The sequence below is a fragment of the Xyrauchen texanus genome, chromosome 2 (assembly GCF_025860055.1).
Source record: "Xyrauchen texanus isolate HMW12.3.18 chromosome 2, RBS_HiC_50CHRs, whole genome shotgun sequence".
Lineage (NCBI taxonomy): Eukaryota > Metazoa > Chordata > Actinopteri > Cypriniformes > Catostomidae > Xyrauchen > Xyrauchen texanus.
Window position 1 is genome coordinate 40,361,954 of NC_068277.1, and position 24,938 is coordinate 40,386,891.

The following is a 24,938-nucleotide window of genomic DNA, read 5'->3' on the forward strand; positions in this document are numbered from 1 at the left end:
ATTTTGGCATATTCCCTGGACTCCCATGTTCAGAGCCTTTTCTGCCTTTTCCACTCTGTTTGGCTTACACCAATTTGTTACGCTTCCGTTCGGTTTGTTTCGGGCCCCAGCAACATTTCAGCGGCTCATGGACAAAGTCCACACGCTGTATATGCCACTGCCTTTCTGGATGTTATCATCATCTATATCAATGATTGGCAGCAGCACATCCAGCATCTGAGCATCTGAGGGCTGTCCTGAAGTCGCTCAGGCAGGCAGGGCTCACGGCAAATCCAAAGAAGTGTGCAATTGGGCGGGTGGAACTACGGTATCTGGGCTACAACTTGGGTCACGACAGGTGTGCCCCCAAATAGATAAGACTGTGGCCATTGTGACTTGCCCGAGGCCTAAGTCCAAAAAAGGGGTGAGACAGTTCCTGGGGTTGACAGGCTATTATCGGAGATTTGTGCCTAATTATTCGGATGTCACCAGGCCCCTGACTGATCTCACTAAAAAGGGAGCACAAGACCAGTCCAGTGGACGGAGCTGTGCCAACAGGCTTTCTTACAAGTAAAAGCTGCACTCTGAGCTGGTCTACAGTTACATTCCCCTGACTTCTCTCTCCCTTTTGTCTTACAGATGCATCGGACAGGGGGTTTGGGGGCTTTGTTGTCCCAGGAGTTGTGGCAGACCAGACGATTCCCTGGCCTGTGTCGGGCAGTGGGGGTATGTGGAGGCGATGCCGTGGCAGAGCACCATGCTGTGGAGAGTGAAGCGTGGGAGATGAGTGGAAAATGACTGCCAACTGCCTTGTGTTTCAGTGAGGAGTGATTGGGTCTTTTAAGGAGAGGAGACAGTGGCAGTCGAGAGAGAGAGCCCAGCTGAGAAGCTGTTTGTGTGTGTTGGCCAATCCCGTGTGCTTACCTGAGCTATTTGAGTTTGAACTGAAGCTGCACCATTGCACTTTTAAGCGATCAAGTTTTTGTTTTGTTTAATAAAAAGTGACATTCCTGAGTGGAATCGCCATCTCCCAGTGTTAACCCAGGGTTAAATTACCGTGTCAATAATTTCAAGTTCTCCAGTTTTTGGTATGACAAAAGCCTCTATATTATCATGAGGGCTCCTGATTATTAGGGGGTCATATTATACTCACTTCCTGTTTCGGTTCTGTACAGCCTGCTGCTGGGAAGGAGCAGGTCGTTTGCGGCTGGTCTCCATGGCCTGATTGGTAAGTCCAGGCCGGACAGCAGGGCTTCCTACATATGGTGGTCCAGGAGGTCCCATTGGTGCACCCTGGTGAGGCATTCTTGCTCCTGATGGCATGCCAGGTCGCTGAAAGAATAATAATAATAATTAAAAAAAAATAAAAATAAACTGGCATAAGAATAGAATAAAATCTTCATTTATTGCTACAACAAAGGGCCAGTGGAATTGGTTTCTGCCACTTTAATACAATAATGCCATATAAACACATTAAAATGCCAGCTCCCCTGGAACAACCAGCGATTAAGTAACTTAAGTGGCTCAATGGTGGGCACAGTGGAAATGGTTCATGACTCACAGGGATCGAACCAGCAACCTTGCTCCAAATTAACCACAAAAAATTTATATAAATTAAAAAATGGACATTTACATTTTCCTGCTCTAAGAACAGTAAACTAGATTATACAGTATAATGCACTGAACAATTATAAGTAGAAGTAGAATATTAACTAATAATGAATATGTGCACATATGTGAACTCCTGTAAATTTAATGCAAGTTCTTGTTTTTATGAAAGGTTTGGTCAAGGTAAAGATTTTGATTAATACCACTAACAAGTTATATATATACACACATACTAGGGCTGTCAATTGATTACAATTTTTAATCAAATTAATTAATCGGGACACCGTGTATATATATATATATATATACATGGTTAGACCTAACCAACAAATAAAGCAGCTGTTACTTTCCTTAACAGAATCAGCAACTGCACACACTCAAGCACAAATTGCTCAACACTTATGACACCTTAGACAACAGTCCACACATAAAAGAAATCAGGACAATGAACAAATTACTCTGTATACTCTGCTACAGTAAACCTACAATCTCATCACTCTCACATCTGTGTCAAATTCTCTCCTGAGAACAGGTGGTGTGTGTTTGACTCGTAAACTTGTTATTTAAATCTTTTTTTAAATGTTAGTGAAGGTTAATCTTTTCCCAAATGTAATGTATATAATTAAATTAGAATGAACCATGATTTTCATTATGAAAAATAAATTATTAAAAACAAAGCAACCACTGAAGAGAACCGATTAAAAAAAAAAAAAATATATTATATATATATATATATATATATATATATATATATATATATATATATATATATATATATATATATATATATATATATATACACAGTGAGGAAAATAAGTATTTGAACACCCTGCTATTTTGCAAGTTCTCCCACTTAGAAATCATGGAGGGGTCTGAAATTGTCATCGTAGGTGCATGTCCACTGTGAGAGACATAATCTAAACAAAAAAATCCAGAAATCACAATGTATGATTTTTTAACTATTTATTTGTATGATACAGCTGCAAATAAGTATTTGAACACCTGAGAAAATCAATGTTAATATTTGGTAAAGTAGCCTTTGTTTGCAATTACAGAGGTCAAATGTTTCCTGTAGTTTTTTACCAGGTTTGCACACACTGCAGGAGGGATTTTGGCCCACTCCTCCACACAGATCTTCTCTAGATCAGTCAGGTTTCTGGGCTGTCGCTGAGAAACATGGAGTTTGAGCTCCCTCCAAAGATTCTCTATTGGGTTTAGGTCTGGAGACTGGCTAGGCCACGCCAGAACCTTGATATGCTTCTTACAGAGCCACTCCTTGGTTATCCTGGCTGTGTGCTTCGGGTCATTGTCATGTTGGAAGACCCAGCCTCGACCCATCTTCAATGCTCTAACTGAGGGAAGGAGGTTGTTCCCCAAAATCTCGCAATACATGGCCCCAGTCATCCTCTCCTTAATACAGTGCAGTCAGCCCTGTCCCATGTGCAGAAAAACACCCCCAAAGCATGATGCTACCACCCCCATGCTTCACAGTAGGGATGGTGTTCTTGGGATGGTACTCATCATTCTTCTTCCTCCAAACACGGTTAGTGGAATTATGACCAAAAAGTTCTATTTTGGTCTCATCTGACCACATGACTTTCTCCCATGACTCCTCTGGATCATCCAAATGGTCATTGGCAAACTTAAGACGGGCCTTGACATGTGCTGGTTTAAGCAGGGGAACCTTCCGTGCCATGCATGATTTCAAACCATGACGTCTTAGTGTATTACCAACAGTAACCTTGGAAACGGTGGTCCCAGCTCTTTTCAGGTCATTGACCAGCTCCTCCCGTGTAGTTCTGGGCTGATTTCTCACCTTTCTTAGGATGATTGAGACCCCACGAGGTGAGAACTTGCATGGAGCCCCAGTCCGAGGGAGATTGACAGTCATGTTTAGCTTCTTCCATTTTCTAATGATTGCTCCAACAGTGGACCTTTTTTCACCAAGCTGCCTGGCAATTTCCACGTAGCCCTTTCCAGCCTTGTGGAGGTGTACAATTTTGTCTCTAGTGTCTTTGGACAGCTCTTTGGTCTTGGCCATGTTAGTAGTTGGATTCTTACTGATTGTATGGGGTGGACAGGTGTCTTTATGCAGCTAACGACCTCAAACAGGTGCATCTAATTTAGGATAATAAATGGAGTGGAGGTGGACATTTTAAAGGCAGACTAACAGGTCTTTGAGGGTCAGAATTCTAGCTGATAGACAAGTGTTCAAATACTTATTTGCAGCTGTATCATACAAATAAATAGTTAAAAAATCATATATTGTGATTTCAAATACTTATTTTCCTCACTGTACATATATATATATATATATACACACACACATACTAGGGCTGTCAATCGACTACAATTTATTATGAAATTAATCGGGACACCATGTGTATGTATATATATATATATATATATATATATTTATTTTAGGCCTGTCGATTTAACGCGTTAATTCAGTGGGATTAATTTGACAAAAAATAACATTTACAATGCCCCCGGACCATAATAAGGAAGATTCCTGTGAAATGCAAGCTTGTAGTACCACCTGTTTACTAAGTGAGTGAAATTTCAGCTGTATGAGCAACGCGCAGTTTATACAGTGAAGAAAACAATTCAGTAGGCAGAATAACACAAACATGCGTTTGCGTTCTAAACACTCGAAGGAGCACAAATGCAATCTAAGGGATCTCATGATGTGTTTAAAGATTGAGTATTAAACTATATTTAAATTGAATCAGTGAACTAAACATTTTATGTTTATGACGCAACACACCCGAGATGCTACACAAGCATGTCTGATGCAGATGTAAATTGACGGTCCTTAAACAAGCCCTCATAATAAATCTCAAACTGATTGACATATTCACTTGTGTAATGGATTGCTGTGAACTGTGTGCCAATGATTGACTTATGATCAATAATATGGTAGTAAACAATACATTGTATTCTAAAGCCGCTTTTTGTATTTTCTTATCAATGATTAACTCTTCTGCCACAAGAATGTAATGCATTTTAATTATCTGAATATTTTTTATTATATATATAAATTTTGAATATTTAAAGATAACTATGTATAATTATATATGATATAAATATGTATAATCTTTATATATTGAATTATTGTTATATGAGGGGCTTTCTCAGCAAATATATGTATATGCGATTAATCGTGATTAATTATTCGGGACACCATGTAATTAATCTGATTACAAATTTTAATTGATTGACAGCCCTAATATATATATATATATATATATATATATATATATATATATATATATATATATATATATATATATAAAAATAAAAAATATTCAGATATATGTAGGGCCATATCGCAAAACTTCTTGTGTGATATTGCTTAAATATTTATATATATATATATATATATATATATATATATATATATATATATATATATATATATATATATATATATATATATATTTATTAATGAACATATAAAAAGTGAACAAACTAATAGTTTAATAAATCAAGATAATATATATAGATATAGATAAATCAATAGTAACAACTATGGAATTTGGTACATCAAATATAAAATGTAGTTCTTCAATACAAGTATTGATCTACGAAAGTGATATTCACGTGGTATTTAGCTGCACTGAAATGTGACATGAAAACAAAAAACACTTCAGGCTCTTCAGGTGAGCTGCTAATGCAATCAGGAAAGATTTTGAATAATGATATGAAGTAAAAATAAAATTATAGCTGCGGGGTAAGATAAGGAGAATCTTATTATCTGTAGGAAGAAATGTTGTTTAGGGTTTAGAGGGAAAACTGTAATTTGGTTAATATGCTATTATTACAGATTGCACTATAATCCTTTAATAAATAATGTCCTTAATGACCTTTTTTGTTTTGTCTTGGTAGTAAAGTTGCATCCTTAAAAAGTCACAACATAATACTGTATAGCTCGCAAGATACTGGGTAACAATGTGCCTGCAAAGACAAGAAAATTTTTATTGAGAGTGACAGTCCTGATGGCTCTTAAGGCAATAAAATTGATAGATGAAAGTTTCAAAGGAGTAATGGAAATGGATGAGGCAACAACTTCTCAAAAAGAAGAAAGCAATGATAATACACAGCACCAGAGAGGGAGGTAAAAACAGATATTATTTAGTGATGCCACTCAGAGAAGCCACAGTCAGGGCTAGGATCATGGTGCTGGCATGTCAAAGGTATGGCTTGAAGTGACAAAGCAAACACACAAAGAGTGGTCAAAAGGGCAGGTAAGAGAAACTCAAATGAGCCAAAAATAACATATACTTGAGCAATTGAACACTCTGAGAACGAATAGGCTCATTAAGAATAATTCGATATAGAGAACAGATTAAAGAGTTAGATACTGTAGCAGTAATTAAAGAATATTCAATTTGAGGGTTTTGAGGTAATGTAACATCACATTAATCAGCTTTTATAAAATTAAAGAAATATTCGTTAAGCTCAATCATTTGTGGCATAAAGTTTATTACCACAAAATTAAATTTCGACTCGTTCTTCTTATTCTTAGAAAAAATTAAAATAAAATAAAAAAATAATCAAGGTTACTGTGAGGCACTTACAATGGTACAAAATGGGAGCAATTTTTGGAGGGTTTAAAGACAGAAATTCAGAAGTCAGGAGTTTACATTTTTTAACCATTCCACAGATTTCATATTAGCAAACTATAGTTTTGGCAAGTAGTTTAAGACATCTTCTTTGTGCATGACACAAGTAATTCTTCCAACAACTGTTTACAGACAGATTGTTTCACATTTAATTGACTAAATCACAATTCCAGTGGGTCAGAAGTTTACATTCACTAAGTTAACTGTGACTTTAAGCAGCTTGGAAAATTCCAGAAAATGCTGTCAAGCCTTTAGCCAATTAGCTTCTGATTGGAGGTGTACCTGTGGATGTATTTTAAGGCCTACCTTCAAACTCAGTGCCTCTTTACTTGACATCATGGGAAAATAAAAAAGACCTCAGAATTTTTTTTTTGGACAAATCTGGTTCATCCTTGGGAGCAATTTACAAATGACTGAAGGTACCACATTCATCTGTATCAAACAACAGATCAAGTATAAACACCATGGAACCATGCAGCCATCATACCGCTCAGGAAGGAGATGCATTTTGTCTCCAAGAGATTAACATAGTTTGGTGCGAAAAGGGCTAATCAATTCCAGAACAACAGCAAAGGATCTTGTGAAGATGCTGGAAAAAACAGGTAGACAAATATCAATATCCACAGTTAAACGAGTCCTATATTGACATAACCTGAAAGGCTGCTCAGCAAGGAAGAAGACAATGCTCCAAAACCACTATAAAAAAGCCAGACTACAGTTTGCAAGTGCACATGGGGACAAAGACCTTACATTTTGGAGAAATTTCCCCTGATCTGATGAAACAAAATTGAACTGTTTAGCCATAATAACCATCATTATGTTTGGAGGAAAAAGGGTGAGGATTGCAAGCTGAAAAACACCATCCCAAACGTGAAGCATGGGGGGTGCTTTGCTGCACGAGGGACTGGTGCACTTCACAAAATTGATGGCATCATGAGGAAGGAAAATTATGTGTATATATTGAAGCAACATCTGGGGACATCAGCCAGGAATTTTAAGATTGTTTTATCTTTTACCATTTTACCATATGCTTCTTCTACCCCCTTTTTTACTGTTTCAACTACGTGTATATTACCGCATGCACCGTTCCTGATCTAATGATCAGGAACCAACACAACAACAGCAAACAATTGCATTAGGGATTCACATCGATCTCAATCTCTCGCCGCTCAAGAACAACCATAATGGGCCTGGGTAGCTCAGTAGTAAAGGCGCTGACTACCACCCCTGGAGTTCGCAAGTTCGAATCATAGGGCATGCTGAGTGACTCCAGCAAGGTCTCCTAAGCAACCAAATTGGCCCGGTTGCAAGGTAGGGTAGATTCATATGGGGTAACCTCCTCGTGGTAGCTATAATGTGGTTCGCTCTAGGTGGGGTGCGTGGTGAGTCATGCGTAGATACCGCGGTGGATGACGTGGGCCTCCACACACACTATGTCTCCGCGGTAACATGTTCAACCAGCCATGTGATAAGATGCGCGGATTGACATCTCAGACGTGGGGGCAGCTGAGATTCATTCTCCGCCACCCAGAATGAAACTTCAGAAAAGAAAAAAAGAACAAAAGCAAACAAGTGTGGTAAGTAATGGCATCCGCTCATGTTATTGTTTCCTGCATTGCATGCTACATGTTTACTATAGCTTCTTCCGTCAGCAGTGAGGGATTCACATGTGATAAATGTAAGGAAGTCAGGATGACAGAAAAGTTTAATGAGTTAGAGTCACGCATCTGAACGCTAGTGGAGGTCAGTGAGAAAGAGAAGTCGGTAGATACTGTTTCGGATACGGGTAGTACATCAAGCAACACACGCACACTTTGGTTGTACGTCTCGGTGACATACACGCTCAGCAAAGCGACATCACTCTCCTGTTCCTGTTAGGGTTTCCAATCGATTCTCCCCATTCTCATGTTGAAAGCGCCCTTCTTATAGGAGATTCTATTGTAAGGAACATGGAAATAGAGACTCCAGGCACTATTGTTAAATGCATTTCGGCTCTGGTGTCTGACATCAGATCAAATTTACAAGTGCTGGCGTAGATTTTCTAAAACTGTTATTCATGTCAGCACTAACGATGTCAGGCTTAGCCAATCAGAGATCACTAGAGATAAATGTTGAAGAGGTGTGTGAACTTGCAAAAACAATGTCAGACACTGTAATATGCTATGACCCCCTCCCTGCTCATCGTGGTGACAAGGTTTATAGTAGATTAGTGTCACTGAACTTAGAATGGATGTCTAAGTGGTATCCAGAGAATAGCATAGGATATATAGACAATTGGAAGAGTTTCTGGGGTAGACCTGACCTGCTAAAGAGAGACGAACTACATCCCTCCAGGGAAGGTGCCGCTCTCCTCTCTAATAATTTGGCTCATAGTCTTAATAGAGATAGTATTTGACTAACTGAGGCACAGGTCAAGAATCAGACAAACTGGTTAATCCGAACATCTGCTAGCTGCCTTGAGACGTCACACAGGTCATATAAACTACAACATATAGAGACTGTTTCTGTTCCCCAAACTACCAAAAACAAACCCCTCACAAAATGATTTAGAAAAAAAATTATTACGTTAAAACTTGAAAATAACAAAAAAACATATATAAAAGGTAGGGCTACTAAACATTAGATCTCTTTCAACCAAAGTGCCAATTGTAAATGAAATTATTACAGATCATAGTTTGGATGCACTCTGTTTGACTGAAACCTGTCTTAAACCGAATATATTAGTTTATATTAATATACTTACTGTTATAAACTTGAGTTTCATCTGAAGTGTCGAGGAGGTGTTGCTGCAATCTACAGTGAAGTTTTTGGTGTTAATCAGGGGACAGTTTACAAGTTTAAGTCTTTTGAACTAATAATGCTTCATGTGACACCGTCAAATATAAATAAAAAAATCTCCGTAATTTTTTGCTCTTGGTACAGTATATATATCACCCAGGCCATATTCTGATTTCATTGGTGAATTTGCCAATTTTCTATCAGACCTAGTAGTTCATGTGAATATGGCTTTAATTGTTGCTGATTTCAAAATTCACATTTATCGATATGCTCAACTCTCTTGGAGTCAGACAAAATGTGACAGGGTCAACTCATCGCCATCATCATCATCATACACTAGATTTAATTCTGTCATATGGAGTTGACGTTGATACAACATCATGTTGATTGTGTTGCCCCGCTTCGATTAAAGAAAATAAAAACCTGCACCATGGTACAGTGATCACGCTCATACTCTCAAGAGAGCAGCTCGGAAAATGTAGCGCAAGTGGAAAAATACAAAATTAGAGGTATTTCGCGGTGCATGGAAGGATAGTGTCTGTAGCTACAGACAGGCACTAAAATCTGCCAGGTCAGCATATTTTAGCAAATTCATAGAAAATAACAACAACAATCCTGGTGTTTATTTAGTACTGTGGATAAATTGGTTAGGAATAAATCCTCGACCAAACCAGATATTCTGTCGCAGCACAATAATAATGACTTCATTAATTTCTTTTTAAAAAATTGGAATTATGCAATCAACTGTCACAGCACTTCAGAAAACAGTGCCTCATAAATTTCCTCACGAGCAACTTCAATCCTTTGCTGTCATAGTTCATGAAGAGCTAACAAAACTTTTCGAAACATCAAAAGCCAAAACAAGTATGTTAGATCCAATACCAACTAAGCTCTTGAAAGAGGTATTCCCTGTAATCTCAGAACCTCTTCTTAATATGATTAACTCCTCGCTAACCTTAGGACATTTCCCAAGAAATGGCAGTTATCAAACAGCTTATTAAGAAGCCACAACTTGATCCTGGAGAATTGGCTAATAATAGACCGATTTTAAATCTCCCATTTATGTTGAAAATACTAGAAAAGGTAGTGTCCTCTCAATTATGTTCATCTCTACTTAAAAAAGTATACTGTCTATTAACAATTACGATTTTGGCCCCAACACAGTACAGAGAATGCACTTATCAGAGTTGCAAATGACTTGCTCTAATCACGGCAGCATTTCTCTTCTAGTGCTTATAGATCTTAGTGATGCCTTCGACAACATAGGTCACAACATTCTCTTGAATAGGCTTGAGAATTATGCTGGCATTTGTGGGCTTGCATTAGCATGGTTTAGGTCCTATTCAGCAGACCACTACCACTTTGTCTGTAAAAAAGGAATTAAATCAAACAAAAGTCAAGTATGGAGTGCCATAGGCATCAATTTTAGGGCCTCTGCTCTTCTCCTTATATATGTTTTCCCTGGATGATACCCAACTTTATATTTCTTCGAAACCAGACAAAATTTCACAATTCTCCAAATTATCAGTGTGTAGCAATTAAATCAATGATTGGATGGCCAGAAATGTCTACTCAATTCAGACAAAACAGAGGTATTAATTATTGGACCAAAAAACTCATAAAATGGTATAAAATGGTACAAATTACTCATAAAATGGTAATTTGACTCTCGGTGGATGTACTTTTACATCATCTTCAACAGCAAAGAACTTGGGTGTTATATTTGATACCAATCTGTCCTTTGAAAATAAAATTTCCAATGTTTGTAGAACAGCATTCTTCCACCTCAGAAATATTGCAAAGTTACAACACATGCTCTCTGTTGCTGATGCCAAAAAACTAATTAATGCGTTCATGACCTCAAGACAAGATGATAACTGGGAGGATATCCAGCAAGTTCAATAAATAAACTTCAATTTGTTCAAAATGCTGCAGCCAGAGTACTGAATAGAACCAAAAAATATGATCATATTAGCCCCATTTTATCATTGTTACATTGGCTACCTGATTTTGTGTTAATTTTTAAATGTTGTTAACTACATACAAAGCTTTGAATGGTCTAGCTCCATCAACACACAATTAGGCAGCTTTAGTTAGGTCTGCTGGAACAAGAAACATTTATGATGTTCTATAACTCTATTATTATTATTATATTTGTTTCCACCTGAACCTTTCCCGATTCATATCTCGAGGTTATCAGAGCCGGCCAGATCCAGCTCACTTTCTGCTTGGTGTCACTTTTCCACTGTTACATGTCTCTGAGTGATGACTAAATGCAGCCGGTGCCAGCCAGACCAGTCTATTACAATGGACTTCAGGGGGTGAACTGATGCCAACTCCAACCATAAAACATGGGATTCTTTATATGCCACTGCATGAACCTTGGATGAACCTCCTTGAAATTACCTGCCGGTTGAACTGCGATGCACTCACCGATCTCTGCCTGCATCACCTTGGTCTAATGATGGACAACATTAAATGAAATACATAGATTATCAATTAATTGCCAAAAAAAAGCCTTCATCAGCAAAGAACAATGCATCTATGTGACTTCAAAATACATTAGTCATTAATCTTATGGTTCACACAAAATCTTTGTTTAAACATTGGCCCTTAACACTTACTTAGTTAACACATTTTAAACCATGACTTGAACTGCACACAAATAACTAACATTGGCATTAACTCATGCTGTTTAGCCAGAGGGGAACTGGCCACCACAGTGAACCTGGTTTCTCCCAAGGTTATTTTTCTTCATCAACCAACATCTTATGGAGTTTTGTGTTCCTTGCCACAGTCTCCTTTGGCTTGCTTATTCGTATAGACAATTTATAATCATATTAATCAAACTACACAATGAAGACTAAGACTTTATAGATATTACAATTTCATTTTCTGTTAAATGCATGATTTTCTGTAAAGCTGCTTTGAAAATATGCTTGTTGTGAAAAGCGCAATACAAATAAAAATTACTTGACTTGGTAATCAACATTATGCCACAAATGCTGTCGATTGATCTTAACATGTATCGAGCCAAGAATATTCCTTTAAATTATAACTTAATAAGCAATTAAGTCTTAAAAGACCCCGTTTCCACCTGGTTTTAAGATGTGTTTCAGGTGATCCAATCACATGTGGTCAGCCCTAAATACAAGTCTAAAACTTTTTGTGATCGGATCACAAAAAACAAATACGAATGAGGTCAAAAAACATATGTGACCACATTGGATTTGAGATGTAAACGCTAATCCGTCCAAGCAGCAGTGAAGCACCGCCTCTCAACTGCTGCGCTAAAACAAGAGTTTAAACTTTGCTGGTTATGAGCGGCTTTAAAATAAAATAACTGTCCGATCAGTTAATGTAAAAAAGCGGATACATACACAATCACAAGAGCTTCACGGATCATCTTTAGTGTGTCTGATATCAACACAGGTGAAAAGAATGAATACCTGAAGCTCCTTTAATACAAGTAATCCACAAAAAAATAACGGATAATTCTGCTTGACATGTTGTGTATGTGCTTAGATTAAATTTAAACAGCATCTGGGAGAAAAAACTTTACAGCTCAAATAATACATTTTAACAGAACAATGAATGTAAGAGTTTTTATAAAATTATAAGCTACAAATTTCTGCCTTTAAACCCTACAAAAATTGGCCCCATTCACATCAACTGTAAGTTCCTCATTGTAACTGTTACATTTCAGACGAAGGACAGACGAGGAGTGGGGATCTAAATGCAGTTTTATTTAAAGTAATAAGACAAACAAGACTGGAACAAGGGAAAACATCCACGACGGGCTCAGGCAGGAACACAGACCAGAATATACAAGACATTAACATTTACCTTTAAACATACACCTTGGAACATTTACATTCACATACAACGACCAACGAAGACTGACCAAACAACCAGGGTTTAAATACAGAGGGATAATGATGATCAAATTAACCACAGGTGAGAACAATGAAGTGCATAGGCAGTGATGAGGGCAGGGAATTATGGGAATTGTAGTTTATGACAAGTGAAACACGGGGCAGACAACAGGGGATCATGACAGTAACGAAGGGAGTCCAAATACATTTTTGTGGTATCGTGACATAACCCCCCCTCTAAGGAGCGGATTCCAGATGCTCCTAAAAAGAAAAAAAGAAAAATACCCACAAAACAAAATCGTCCAAGGAGTGAGGGGGGGCAGGCAGACCAAGGAGGGCACAAGGGGCAAACAGACAGTCCAAGGGGGGCACAAAGGGCAAGCAGGCAGTCCACGGGGACACAAGGGGCAGACAGACAGTCCAAGGGGGCCACAAGACGGGGATTGGGTGAAGAGGCCTGGGAGGTGGCCACAGGACAGGGACATGTTCAGGAGGCCTGAGTGTTGGCCACAGGGCAGGGACAGGTCCGGGAGGCCTGGGAGCCGGCCACAGGGTAGGGTCTGGGTCTGGAGGCCTGGGAGCCAGCCACAGGACAAGTTCAGGAGGCCTGGGAGTCGGCCACAGGGCCACAGCCATGGAGAACTCCGAGGGCGGAGCCGTGGTAGGCGGAGCCTTGGGGAGCGGAGCCGTGGAAGACTCAGGAGGCAGAGCTGTAGAAGATTCCGGAGACATGGAGAGTTCTGGGGCCGAGCCGTGGAAGGTGGAGTCATGGAAGGCTCAGGAGGTGGAACTGTAGAAGGCTCTGGAGACGGAGCCGTGGTAGGCAGAACCATGGAAGGCTCAGGAGGCGGCGCCGTAGAAGGCTCTGGAGGTGGAGCCAAGGGAGGTGGCACCGTAGAAGGCTCTGGAGGCGGAGCCGTGGGAGGCTCAGGAGGCGGAGCCATGGAAGGTAGAGCCGTGGAAAGCATTGGAGGTGGAGCCAGGGGAGGCTCGGAAGGCAGAGCCCTGGGTGGCTCGAGAGGCAGAGCCCTGGGAGGCTCGAGAGGCGGAGCCCTGGGACGGTCGAGGCTACAGGCGCTGGCTCTAGGACGGTCGAGGCTACAGGCGCTGGCTCTAGGACGGTCGAGGCTACAGGCGCTGGCTCTGGGACGGTCGAGGCTACAGGCGTGGGCTCTGGCTCGCTGACCGTGGCAGGCGGAGACTGGGGAGCAGAAGCCTTTCCTCTTCTCCTCCTCCGGGCGGACGAAGCTGGCAACGCTGGACGTGACAGGCGTGGGCGTTGGCTCGCTGGCCGTGGCTGGCGTGAAGGGACGAGTCATGGAAGGCTGGGGGGTGACCACTGTGGGAGGACAGGTAAAGCCCTCTTCTTCTACGCCCACTGTGAACGGCGAGCCGCAAACTTGCATTGTCTCCTCCACGAAGTCGAGGAGCGTCCAGCAGCGAGTCGCCGGTGGCAACAGCTCCTTTAGCGAACTGTGGAGATTTGCCCTGAAGAACACCTCCAGGGAGTAATCTGGGAAGTCCGCTACATTAGCCAGCTCCAGGAAGTCGCAAATGTGATCCTCCACTGGACGGTCCTTTTGTTTGAGGCAGAGAAGTTTATATAGTTCGCCTGTTGAACCGCTAGATCAATTACGGTCAGTTGTTCTGTTACAGGACAGACGAGGAGTGGGGATCTAAATGCAGTTTTATTGAAAATAATAACACAAACAAGACTGGAACAAGGGAAAACATCCATGATGGGCTCAGGCAGGAACACAGACCAGAATATACAAGACATTAACATTTACCTTTAAACATACACCATGGAACATTTACCTTTAAACATACACCTTGGAACATTTACATTCACATACAACGACCGACGAAGACTGACCAAACAACCAGGGTTTAAATACAGAGGTGATAATGATGATCAAATTAACCACAGGTGAGAACAATGAAGTGCATCGGCAGTGATGAGGGCAGGGAATTATGGGAAGTGTAGTTTATGACAAGTGGCAGACAACAGGGGATCGTGACAGTAACGAAGGGAGTCCAAATACATTTTTGTGGTAAACATTATGCCCCAAATGCTGTCTTGAGCTTAACTTGTACTGAACTCAGAATATTACTTTAATGCTGCAATTCATTAAAAGGAAGTGATTGTTATGTGTGCACTAGGGATGGGCATTCATCAATAATTTGGTATTCGAATATTTAAGATCATAAAAAATGTATTACTATTTAAATGAAGGTAATTAATGAGAAAGAGACGTTGTAAAATTATTTTGTTTTAGTCATAAAGGTTGCGTCACCATTACAAAAATATAAGCTTCTAATTATAATCAAAACAAGCTTATATCATGTCCTGTGTTTATATATATATATATATATATATTTAAACAAGCAATGCATGAAAACAAAAAAAGAATAGAAAGCATTTAAGCTCACGCAAAGCAAAGAAAAAGAAATCGCTAATGAAGTAGACTGATACAGTTAACGTTCAGGACGAGTATAAACACTCAGCATATAATAGTTATCATGTTTATATTTTATCTCACATCATGTTTTGTTGAGAAAAACAAGCATATCCACGTGCTCAGTAAACTATACTCATTTATACACACCAGTTTAAATGATGGAATGTCCCTTACCTCAGTTAGCAAATTCTTTCTCGAATGCAATATTTTTTGCTTACAGAAGCGTTGCAGGGATTACGTTGCTTCGGGGAGGCTGCTTTCTGACAAGCTGCACATATATGAGAGTAACGTGTACACCGCTTATCCAGTACATTTAAACAGGAACCCAGCTTTCTCACAGTAAGCCACATTCTCACAATAATCCGCTTTTCTGGTGTCCATCTTAAAGTACTGACAGAACAGCTTGCTCAACAAATGTGATCAACTTGTGTCCACACTCAACAGCGCCACCCATTGCATTCTGTTATAACTGCCAGTTTTAGTTTGTTTTCAGGATTTAACATGCATCTCAATGTACAATATATATGGCCAGCAAAGCAAAACTTTGCAAAATTCTAATTATTTTACTATTCCAATAATTATTGCAGAACAATACCTAGTGTGCACTAATGATGTACCTCAAGTGGGATTGAGTTCTGTTATGTCTGTAATTTAGTACACTGATGATTTAGACTACTGTTGTGAAATAATGCAGGGAACATTGAGTTGCAGGGTAATGAGAGACAAAGACTTACAATGACATATTTAGCATGTGATAGGGCCAGACAGTTGCAGGTGTGATATTTCTGCTATTCCCTGAATGCTGCAGCTAAGCACTTTTTCTGTCTTTCTGACGGGTTGCCACATGCACTCAGATGTCTGCTATCTCTGTTTGTTACAGTATACTGGTCTTACAATTACATTCATACAGTAAAACCTGGCCCAATGAGAGAAACCATCAAATATAACAGGTATAGAGCAATAAAGATGTATCCATCAGAGTCATCTTGTAAAAATAACAATACTGAACATTTCAATAGTCCTTTAAATAGTGTTAAACAATTACTGGCTTGCACTGTCTATGTCTATGTAGCTGATTTGTTCACAAATCACTTTGAATATAAATTTGGATGCAGGTACTCTAGGAGGGAAAACATCCATATATATATTTTTAGTCCCACAATGTGGATTTGCACTTCAGAGAGATTAGCAGTGTTTGAGCTGTCAATCAGCTTTGACTGATGAGCAGCTCTGCTCGACTCCTGGTGATAAACAATTTGCTTTTTCTAGAGTACTCGCATGTCCCCCTGGATTTACATTGCTTGCAGTTAATATGACAACAGCGCCAACATCTATTCGTGTCTTTGGATTGACCTAGGTAACCACATTATTTCACTCATGACCCTTTCATTAATCTTTGCAAATGTTTACATTGTTACACAAATGGAACAAATGTACGGTATAATTTTTTACATTTGGTCCAAGTTAGATTTATAAAATGGTAACTTTTTCCAATTTTTATTAAAGTTTGCTCTGTTGCAGTGAGCTTGTTTACATGGACAACAGAAAGCCTTTTATTGCGAGGAAGCTGCTTAAGACCGGAAAGCGGCATTTACATTTACATTCACTGTGTTTGCTGCTTTCTCTTTACTCCTGTATGCGGCTCAGTCAGTATGCAGCTTTCTCTGTAGCAACGTAGTTCCCCCCCCAAGCTTGTGTATATTGTGTACAAACATGGGATTTAAGAAAGACTTTGCTATTTTGTTCTCTGTTGTTTCACTTTATCTCCAGATATTCCAGAGTTGTTGTTGTGTTTTTTCCTTTTTTCCTGCACTGCAATAGTGGGGTTTTCCTCCTACATCAAACTCCAGGATTCCCCCAATGTTCTTGAGCACAATTATGCGGATGTGAGGGACAGTAGTTGATATTTTAATTTGGTGTGTGTAAATGGCTATATTTTATAGTGTATGTGCTTCTTCCTTTTCCCACTGTACTGCCAGAAATGTTGAATTATTTTCACTGTGTTAACTTGTTGATATGATATTGGGCTCCATCTTTTGACGCTTGTTATCTGGTCTGTTAACGCACATGTGAATGCTTCAAAAACCTGTAAGAATGTCGCTAATGCATGTACTTGGTAATATAAACTGTATTTTGGGGCCTGAGTAGCTCAGAGAGAAAAGACGCTGACTACCACCCCTTGAGACGCGAGTTCGAATCCAGGGTGTGCTGAGTGACTCCAGCCGAAACGAAACCGCGCGCCCACACAAAGACAGACATGGGACGATGATGCCATGGTCCTGTCAGACCAAAACCCATACTGACAGAGTGACAGTGATGAGATGCGTGGGCTGACTGTCTCAGATTCATCCTCTGCCATCCGGATTGATGCGAGTCACTGCACCACTGTGAGGAATCAGAGCACATTGGGAATTGGGCATGCCAAATTAGGGATAAAAGAGGATTAAATAATAAAAAAATTGTTCTCTGGGAGAAACATGGGTGTGTTAAACCACTTTCAATCCCTTAAACAGCATGAGGAAAACTATAATTTAGTTTACATTACATTTAAGAATGCCATTTTCTCCAAAAACCCTGAAATAAACAGTTTTCTTAAGTGCATGTAAACATGGTCCGTAAATTGTGAAGTGAACTGGAATAAGAGTCTTTGCTCCTAGAGTGAAATGACCTGTAGGTCATCTTTATTTAACCACACAGTTTCACAGAAAGACTGAATCTGTCATTAACCAACACTGTGCATTTAGTGTGTGGGTGCCTGAGAGAGAATCAAAGAACTCAAAGAGTCAAAGACCCACTAATATAATAGAGCACTCCAGTAATTTATATTTAAGATGAAACACCACTACTGTGATGCCTAATCTAAACATGACAATGAGCTGAAACTAAACATCTAGAACAGTGGTTCCCAACCTTTTTCCTTGGGGGCCCCCCCATGGACATATTTAACAATCCGTGACCCCTCCCCCATATATATATATATATATATATATATATATATATATATATATTAATGCTATGCACATAAACACACACACACACTGTGTATAGTAACTAAATTTAGTTTTAAGTTTTTAATGACATTTTATTACATGAATACACAGGAAATGTTCCTTTCAACTTCAAATGTTTCCTTTTAGGCTAATATTTTCATTTTTACACAACTAGTAAAACGCAGTTGTTTCTCTTTTTTTCAGGATTTTGTGTATAAACATAGAATACTGAATGTTATGACGTAATGTTAAATATGCACGGTAGAATGCTGTATGTAGCCTACTTATATGCATGCATGCACAGATCCTTATTTTTTACAAGGCTAATCATAATGTCTTTTCATCTTGCTTGGTTTCATGCTGTCGTTTGCCAGTTTTTCATCACAAAAGACACATTCTGGCCGAGACTTGTCTTGGCCTTCAATAAAACCAAAATGTATGTAGGTTTTGTCATAGTGTCTTAACTTTTTCTTCGCCTCTGATGAAGAATCACCGCATTTACGTTTCTCTGCCATTTTCCTTTTCATTTTGCGTTACTATGACAACAAGCACATTGGGCAAGTGACGGTGTCTTGCACAAAATTTTAATAATTATTTTATATAAGAGATAATTTTTGACTGCCTTATCTTGGCATTGTAAGCATATGATTTTTTTTTTTTAATTTGAAAAAATATTTTTATATAAAATTATTAGTGGAACATTTTATGCATCTTTATTCACCTCAAAGCATATCCGCGCCCCCCCCCCCCCGTGAACTCCAGGTTGGGAACCAATGATCTAGAACATGGGATAAAACAGATAATAAAAACCCAGACATAAAACAGTACGCCCAAAACTAACAAAAGTCATCGCCTAGTTCAGATGATTTGTCAACCTAATTTCAAATACAATCATTAAAAACATATATATAAAAAAACAAGACACGCTGAACACAAAAACACAAAGCAAATTTGAATTGCCATTCACAATCAATTTTACTTCCATAATCTGACATATTTCCAAGTGAAACAAGAAAAATGCAGGGCAGTGCTTGATCGATAGCCTAATAGTTGAACAACATTATTGCCTACTGTAGTTTCCTCTATATATTTACATCTGTTATATCTTATGTTTTATTCTTATCCACTGTTACATTTATATGTATATTTCAAATGTTTGTATGTATAGGTTGTGTATGTATATTTTTTTGTATTCTCTTTGCACTGGAAGCTTCTGTCACCATGACAAATTCCTTGTGTGTTGAAGAATACTTGGCAATAAAGCTCATTCTGATTCTGATTCTAAGTAGCTATAGCCCACGTCAGTGGAAAAGAAGCCATTTTAGAGGAAGAGCATGTTATTACATTTTGATTAAAGATGACAAAGACAGATCTTTTTGCCTTTAGAATAACATGCACCAATGAATTGTTCACAATAATACCAGGAAAATGCACTACGAAAGTAAACAGGGTTGATTTTGATTTCATGTTGACTTTAAATCCATTTCACAAATACTGGTTTCTGCTCAAATTGTTACTTTATTGCAAACACTGATGTGCACACAATGTTCCTTGCCTTGGAAACAAGGCTGTGCCACCACATTCTTCTAGCTCAAACTAACTGCATTTCCCTGGCTAGGTCAAAATACAACAGACTAACACTACAATGTTATATTATTATACAGTAGAATATATGACTACCACATGTATGCCTCAGACTGAGTGCGGCAGAGACGCAGTAAGGCGAACAATAGCAAAAGTGAGCCTTATGTATCTAGAAGAAATGTTGATGAAGTGAGAGGTTTTAACTGTACATAAGAGAAGAGATGAGTGCAGAAACTGTAAAGTAGAAGAGGAGAGCAACACAGGCACAGGAAAGAACATAAAAGGAGAGGAAGCCAAAATAAGGACTGGGAAACATTTGCCCAGGAACAATCAGTGCTTCGTCAAGGTTAATTAGTCTGCAGTGGCAACAACATAATTTTCTTCATTCATCATCCAAACTCTTTCTGCAACACAACCTTTTTTTCCAAATACACAAAACGCTCAGTCCATTATTATGGACTGAGCATTTCTCTATGTTAAAAAAAGTTACCTGTTAAAAAGTAAGTAATACTTTAAACCAGAGGCAGATAGAAACATAAAAAAAGAAAAAGACACTTATGATTGGCATTAATGATAGAGTTTTCTCCTACAACATAAATCCAATCAATTTGCTATTCAACCTAAAATGACTTATCAGTTGAATAGTCTGTTCTAAATGAAACTAAATACATTCTTGAATCTTTTGCCATTTTAGTTTATACAATACAACAAGGCCAAGGTTGAAATCCAAGAAACCAATTAGTGAAGCTCTTTGGGTTTATAATAGTTTGAATGGATGACATGAAGCTCTATGCATTTTGCTTGTTCTGCAAACTGGCTTTCACTTCAAACTGATCTGCTCTATGAAGCTCTGGCTAGACAAAGCCCTGCTAATCATAAATAAAAGATTACACTGCTACTGTATATAAACAAAGGTTTAGAAAGCTTGTAGATTATTATTGTCGCTTCTGCATCAAACCGTGATAATTGTCACATGAAATTACTTATTGTATTACAACAGTATTTGTATTAATTACTAGTTCTACTACTATAACCATTGAGTTTAAGTGTAGCATAAGCATTGACTCTACCATACCATTAAATGCTTGAAATTTTAATGAATGAGATATTACATCAGATATAATGAAAGCTATTCAGATGTGTTCTTAAGAGTTGGAATAATATTAAACCACTGTGTTGAGTCACAGAGCCGCTTCTCTTTTGAATAAAAGCACTCGTCACCTTAGTCATGCTGCCAAATGCATGCAGCCTTCAGTTACCAAGTGGCTACCTTTGGCCTTTCTTTTGCTTTCGCTGCTCCTTCTCTTTTTTCCACATGAAAACACATGCTTGCCTCCCTTGTTTCTCTCTCCTTCCCACCTCTAATTCTCTCTCCGCTTTAAAAAAAAAAAGAGCGGTGCATAGCCGGGATCTGGAGGGCTAGAAATAACCTTCACATGGACACCATTCACTGCTATCACTCAGACACACAGGCGTCTGTGGCTGAGCTTATGCACTCACACATGCACACATAGAGAGGGTACGTACCACTCCATGGACAAGGAACTCAAATAGTTTGCTCTTGGTGGCTTTCCGAGCTCCTCCAGCGCTCTCCTCCGAAGCCATTTCCCTCTCGCAATCCCCGTCTTTGTCTTTCCCTCTCCCTTGCCTCTCTTCCTTTCACCCTTCGCTCACCTCTTCAACCCCCCTCCAAGGGACCCTGCTCCACTTCCCTTACTTTCTGCTCTCCTCTCTTTCTCTCTCAGTCTCTCCAGTTTTCCCCCTCTGTCTGCTCGGAGCGAGCTGCCCTGTCGAGTCTCTCGCTCTCTCTGTGTCTCTCACACTTATGTTTGGTTGAGCTGCCTTTCGGGATCCCAGCTGAGAGAAAACGTGGGTTGGGGGGGGGTTGAGAGTTGGGGGTCTTTCAGGGGGGTTCTTGCTGGCCCACCATGACCGTCCCCCTCCCCCTTTTACAAACACGCTCATACAAAAACACACACGCTCACAGGCTGCTGCAGCTGTTGCATTCCATTGGTAGATAAGGGAATGCGAGCTGACTGGTCGGTTGCAGACTGCTGCGGTGCAGTTAGTCTCGCCGCTAACCAAACCCCTCCTCCTCTCCCTTCACTACTGCTCTCTCTCTCGCTCTCCTTTGCTGCAGTCAAACCCGACAAGGCTTGGAATACACTGCTCATTCTCAAAAATGTTTAGGTAGGATTCTTAAAGCAGCAGTGAGGAAAAGCTACCAGTTTTTAAACAAAGGTGGTATTAAAACTGGCCAAGAGAGCATTTCAGGTTGATGCAAGCCAAACAGGTTTTTACTACAGTATACCTGTTATACTGACCTTGTTTACTGCAGTCTGCCTCAACTTAATTCTGAAGCTAAAATTATTACAATGGTTGGATCTGCCTTTTCTGTGAGAAACATGCAAGATCAGCTATTTACCACCTTCCAGTCTTGTTTAATCCTAACTATAATATATAAGGGCTCAACGGTAAGGCTTTTTTCTGCTGGCCTGGATGTAGCTCAGATTTTTATTTGCCCTGCTGACATTTCCACTGGCCCCATCAGAAAAAAATTAAATTAAAATGTTCTTGTCAGAAATATTATATTTCATTAAGTTTTAAATATTTATTTAAATATTATTTATTTGTTTGTTTTTGCTGCACAGTGATGGCATTTGTTGCAATACACTACTTATTATTTTGTTTCAACCCATTCTAAACGAAGATCACAAGTTATTCATTAGGGCTGGGTATTGATACAGATTTCCGATTCGACATCGATTAATATATGTATATATCAGTTATAATGTCCCTTTTGCATACATATAAAATAAATTCTCTATAAGTTAATGCTGTTAATTATATAGGGGACCTTCTAAATAGCTACATTAAGAAAATATTCATTTTTATAATTATATTTTATTTGTTTTTCATCATATTGGTCACATTTTGGCTTTTTAAAAATAAAAAAACCTATTTATTCAATAAATTGAGATTGAAATCACGTTTGTGCCTAGGGAATTCCAATAAAGCAAATTTGAATTTGACTGCAAGATGTACAGTGAAAAATAGGGTTGTGTCAATACAATCAAATATTGATAAGTTGCAATATTATTTCCATATTTTAGATCCATGTATCAATATTTTTATTAAACTATTTGTGTAATTCAGATTAGGGTTGCCCTCGACCAAAGATTTTCCTAGTCGACTAGTTGGCGTTAATTTAAGCCATTATTCGACTAGTCACACATTTATTAAATTAATTTAAGTGCTAACAATGTTCTACATTACACAGAAATACTTAACCATAATAATGAGCCTTTCAAATATAAATGTTACAAGTGCACTCACGAAGCGAGCCGCAGTGACACAAAAGTGGTAATGATTCTGAATGTGTCAGAAAAACCAGCAAGGAGACTGTCTGGACATTTTATTAATTTATGGAGATAAATGCACATTAGGGTTGTGCCGACAGACGATGATCTCGGGGGTCGACGATGGTCAGAGTGATCGTCAATAGCTGATGCTTTTGATGATGTCAAGACGATATTTGGCTCATGCAGCAGCAGGGGCGTGGTCAAGCTTCTGTCGGGAGAGAGAGAGTGGTAAGGGTTGATACACCTGAGCCACGTTATGACAGAGGGTACAGGATACCAGTAAGAATCAAGGGGAGTACACACCAAGCCTTTGTGGACACGGGTTGTAACCAGACCATTATCCACAAATGCTTGGTTCAACACGAGGCTTTGGGCACAACTAAAAGTGTGAGGGTGAAATGTGTACATGGGGATATTCACAACTACCCTGTGGTCACCCTTGTTATTACATTTAAGGGAACAAAGCATAGAGTGGAGGCCTCGGTAAGTTCCCGCCTCACCCATCCACTGGTTTTGGGGACTAATTGGCCTGAATTTAGAGGTGGCAGCTCCTCCTATCCTCGGGCATTTCACGAAGGGGATTTCCCTTTGGAGCAGTCATGAGATGAAACCCTCAAGCACGTCTTTGATCAAGTGAGAGTAATCGATGGTTAACAACTCCAACTGAATGTCGTGCTTTCATATCCCTATTTCGCAATCTACCTTGATACCGCGGAGCCGCCGGGAAATGTTGTTCCACATTATAATCCGATGGCGGGTTACTTAGAGGAATAAAAATAAAACTGAACGTCTAATAGCCCATTTTTATTGGCCGGGCATTGGCGGTGATGTTCGCAGGAGGTGTGCGGCATGCCGTGAATGTCAGCTAATGAATCCACTGGCCACCCCAAAAGCGCCATTGCGCCCCCTTTCGCTGATCGAGGTTCCTTTCGAGAGAATTGGCATGGACCTTGTCGGCCATTAGAGCAGTCAGCACATGGACATCGCTTTGTATTGGTCCTAGTGGATTATGCAAGGCTATGTCTGGAAGCAGTGCCTCTGCACAACACCTCAGCATGCAGTGTTGTGGAAGCACTTCAACATAATCAAATTATGACTAACACCTGTCTCTAATTGTAGTGAGATCGGTGAGAGCAGCATAAAAGGACCACGCCAGTGCCAGATCGAAGGAAAGAGAGACTGGGTCGAGAGCCTTATTGTGAAGCTGATGAGTTATTGTGAAGCTGTAAACCAGAGAAGTCGTTAATTAAAAGTTCTCTACCTGTGTTTGAAGAATCCAGCTCCCGGTGTCCTCCTTTGTTACAGCTCGTTTTCCCCAGTATTTAATTATTATTAAGCTATTAATATTATCAAATTAATATTACAAATAATTTGCCTGTAGACACACAGACGCGTACTTAAAACCATATTTTATTATATTATTAAGAACAGATGACAGAAAAGCCATCTATACGCATGTATGACACACTGTTTATTCAGAGGTGTGCAGTCTCGTGGAACACGTGCATGAAAAAAAATTCATCTGTGAGGGCTGCAAATGACCTCAGACATCTCAGTTCAGGAGCTGCTTTGAGTTCAGTTCACTTTATTTCCACAGAGCAGTTCATTGTGACCACATTGTATTATTAAAACATAAAATAATACAAAAACATGTTCACACTGAATCATGATTTAT

At 39.2% G+C, this 24,938-nt stretch overlaps 1 protein-coding gene across 3 annotated transcripts in view; it reads right to left on the bottom strand.

Moving 5' to 3' along the window:
• Positions 1 to 24,938, bottom strand: part of smarcd3b (SWI/SNF related, matrix associated, actin dependent regulator of chromatin, subfamily d, member 3b) — a 73,151-nt gene that overhangs the window by 26,876 nt on the left and 21,337 nt on the right. Inside the window, exons 1-2 of one of the 3 annotated variants that reach the window (XM_052153170.1) lie at positions 21,429 to 21,931; positions 1,133 to 1,311 (exon numbers count right to left, since the gene is read on the bottom strand). In XM_052153170.1, coding sequence (XP_052009130.1) covers positions 1,133 to 1,311; positions 21,429 to 21,506 — 257 coding nt within the window. In that variant the 5' untranslated portion in view covers positions 21,507 to 21,931. Of the gene's footprint in view, positions 1 to 1,132; positions 1,312 to 21,428; positions 21,932 to 24,938 lie in introns of those variants that run through there. The other 2 variants (XM_052153155.1, XM_052153162.1) reach the window with 2 other exon arrangements.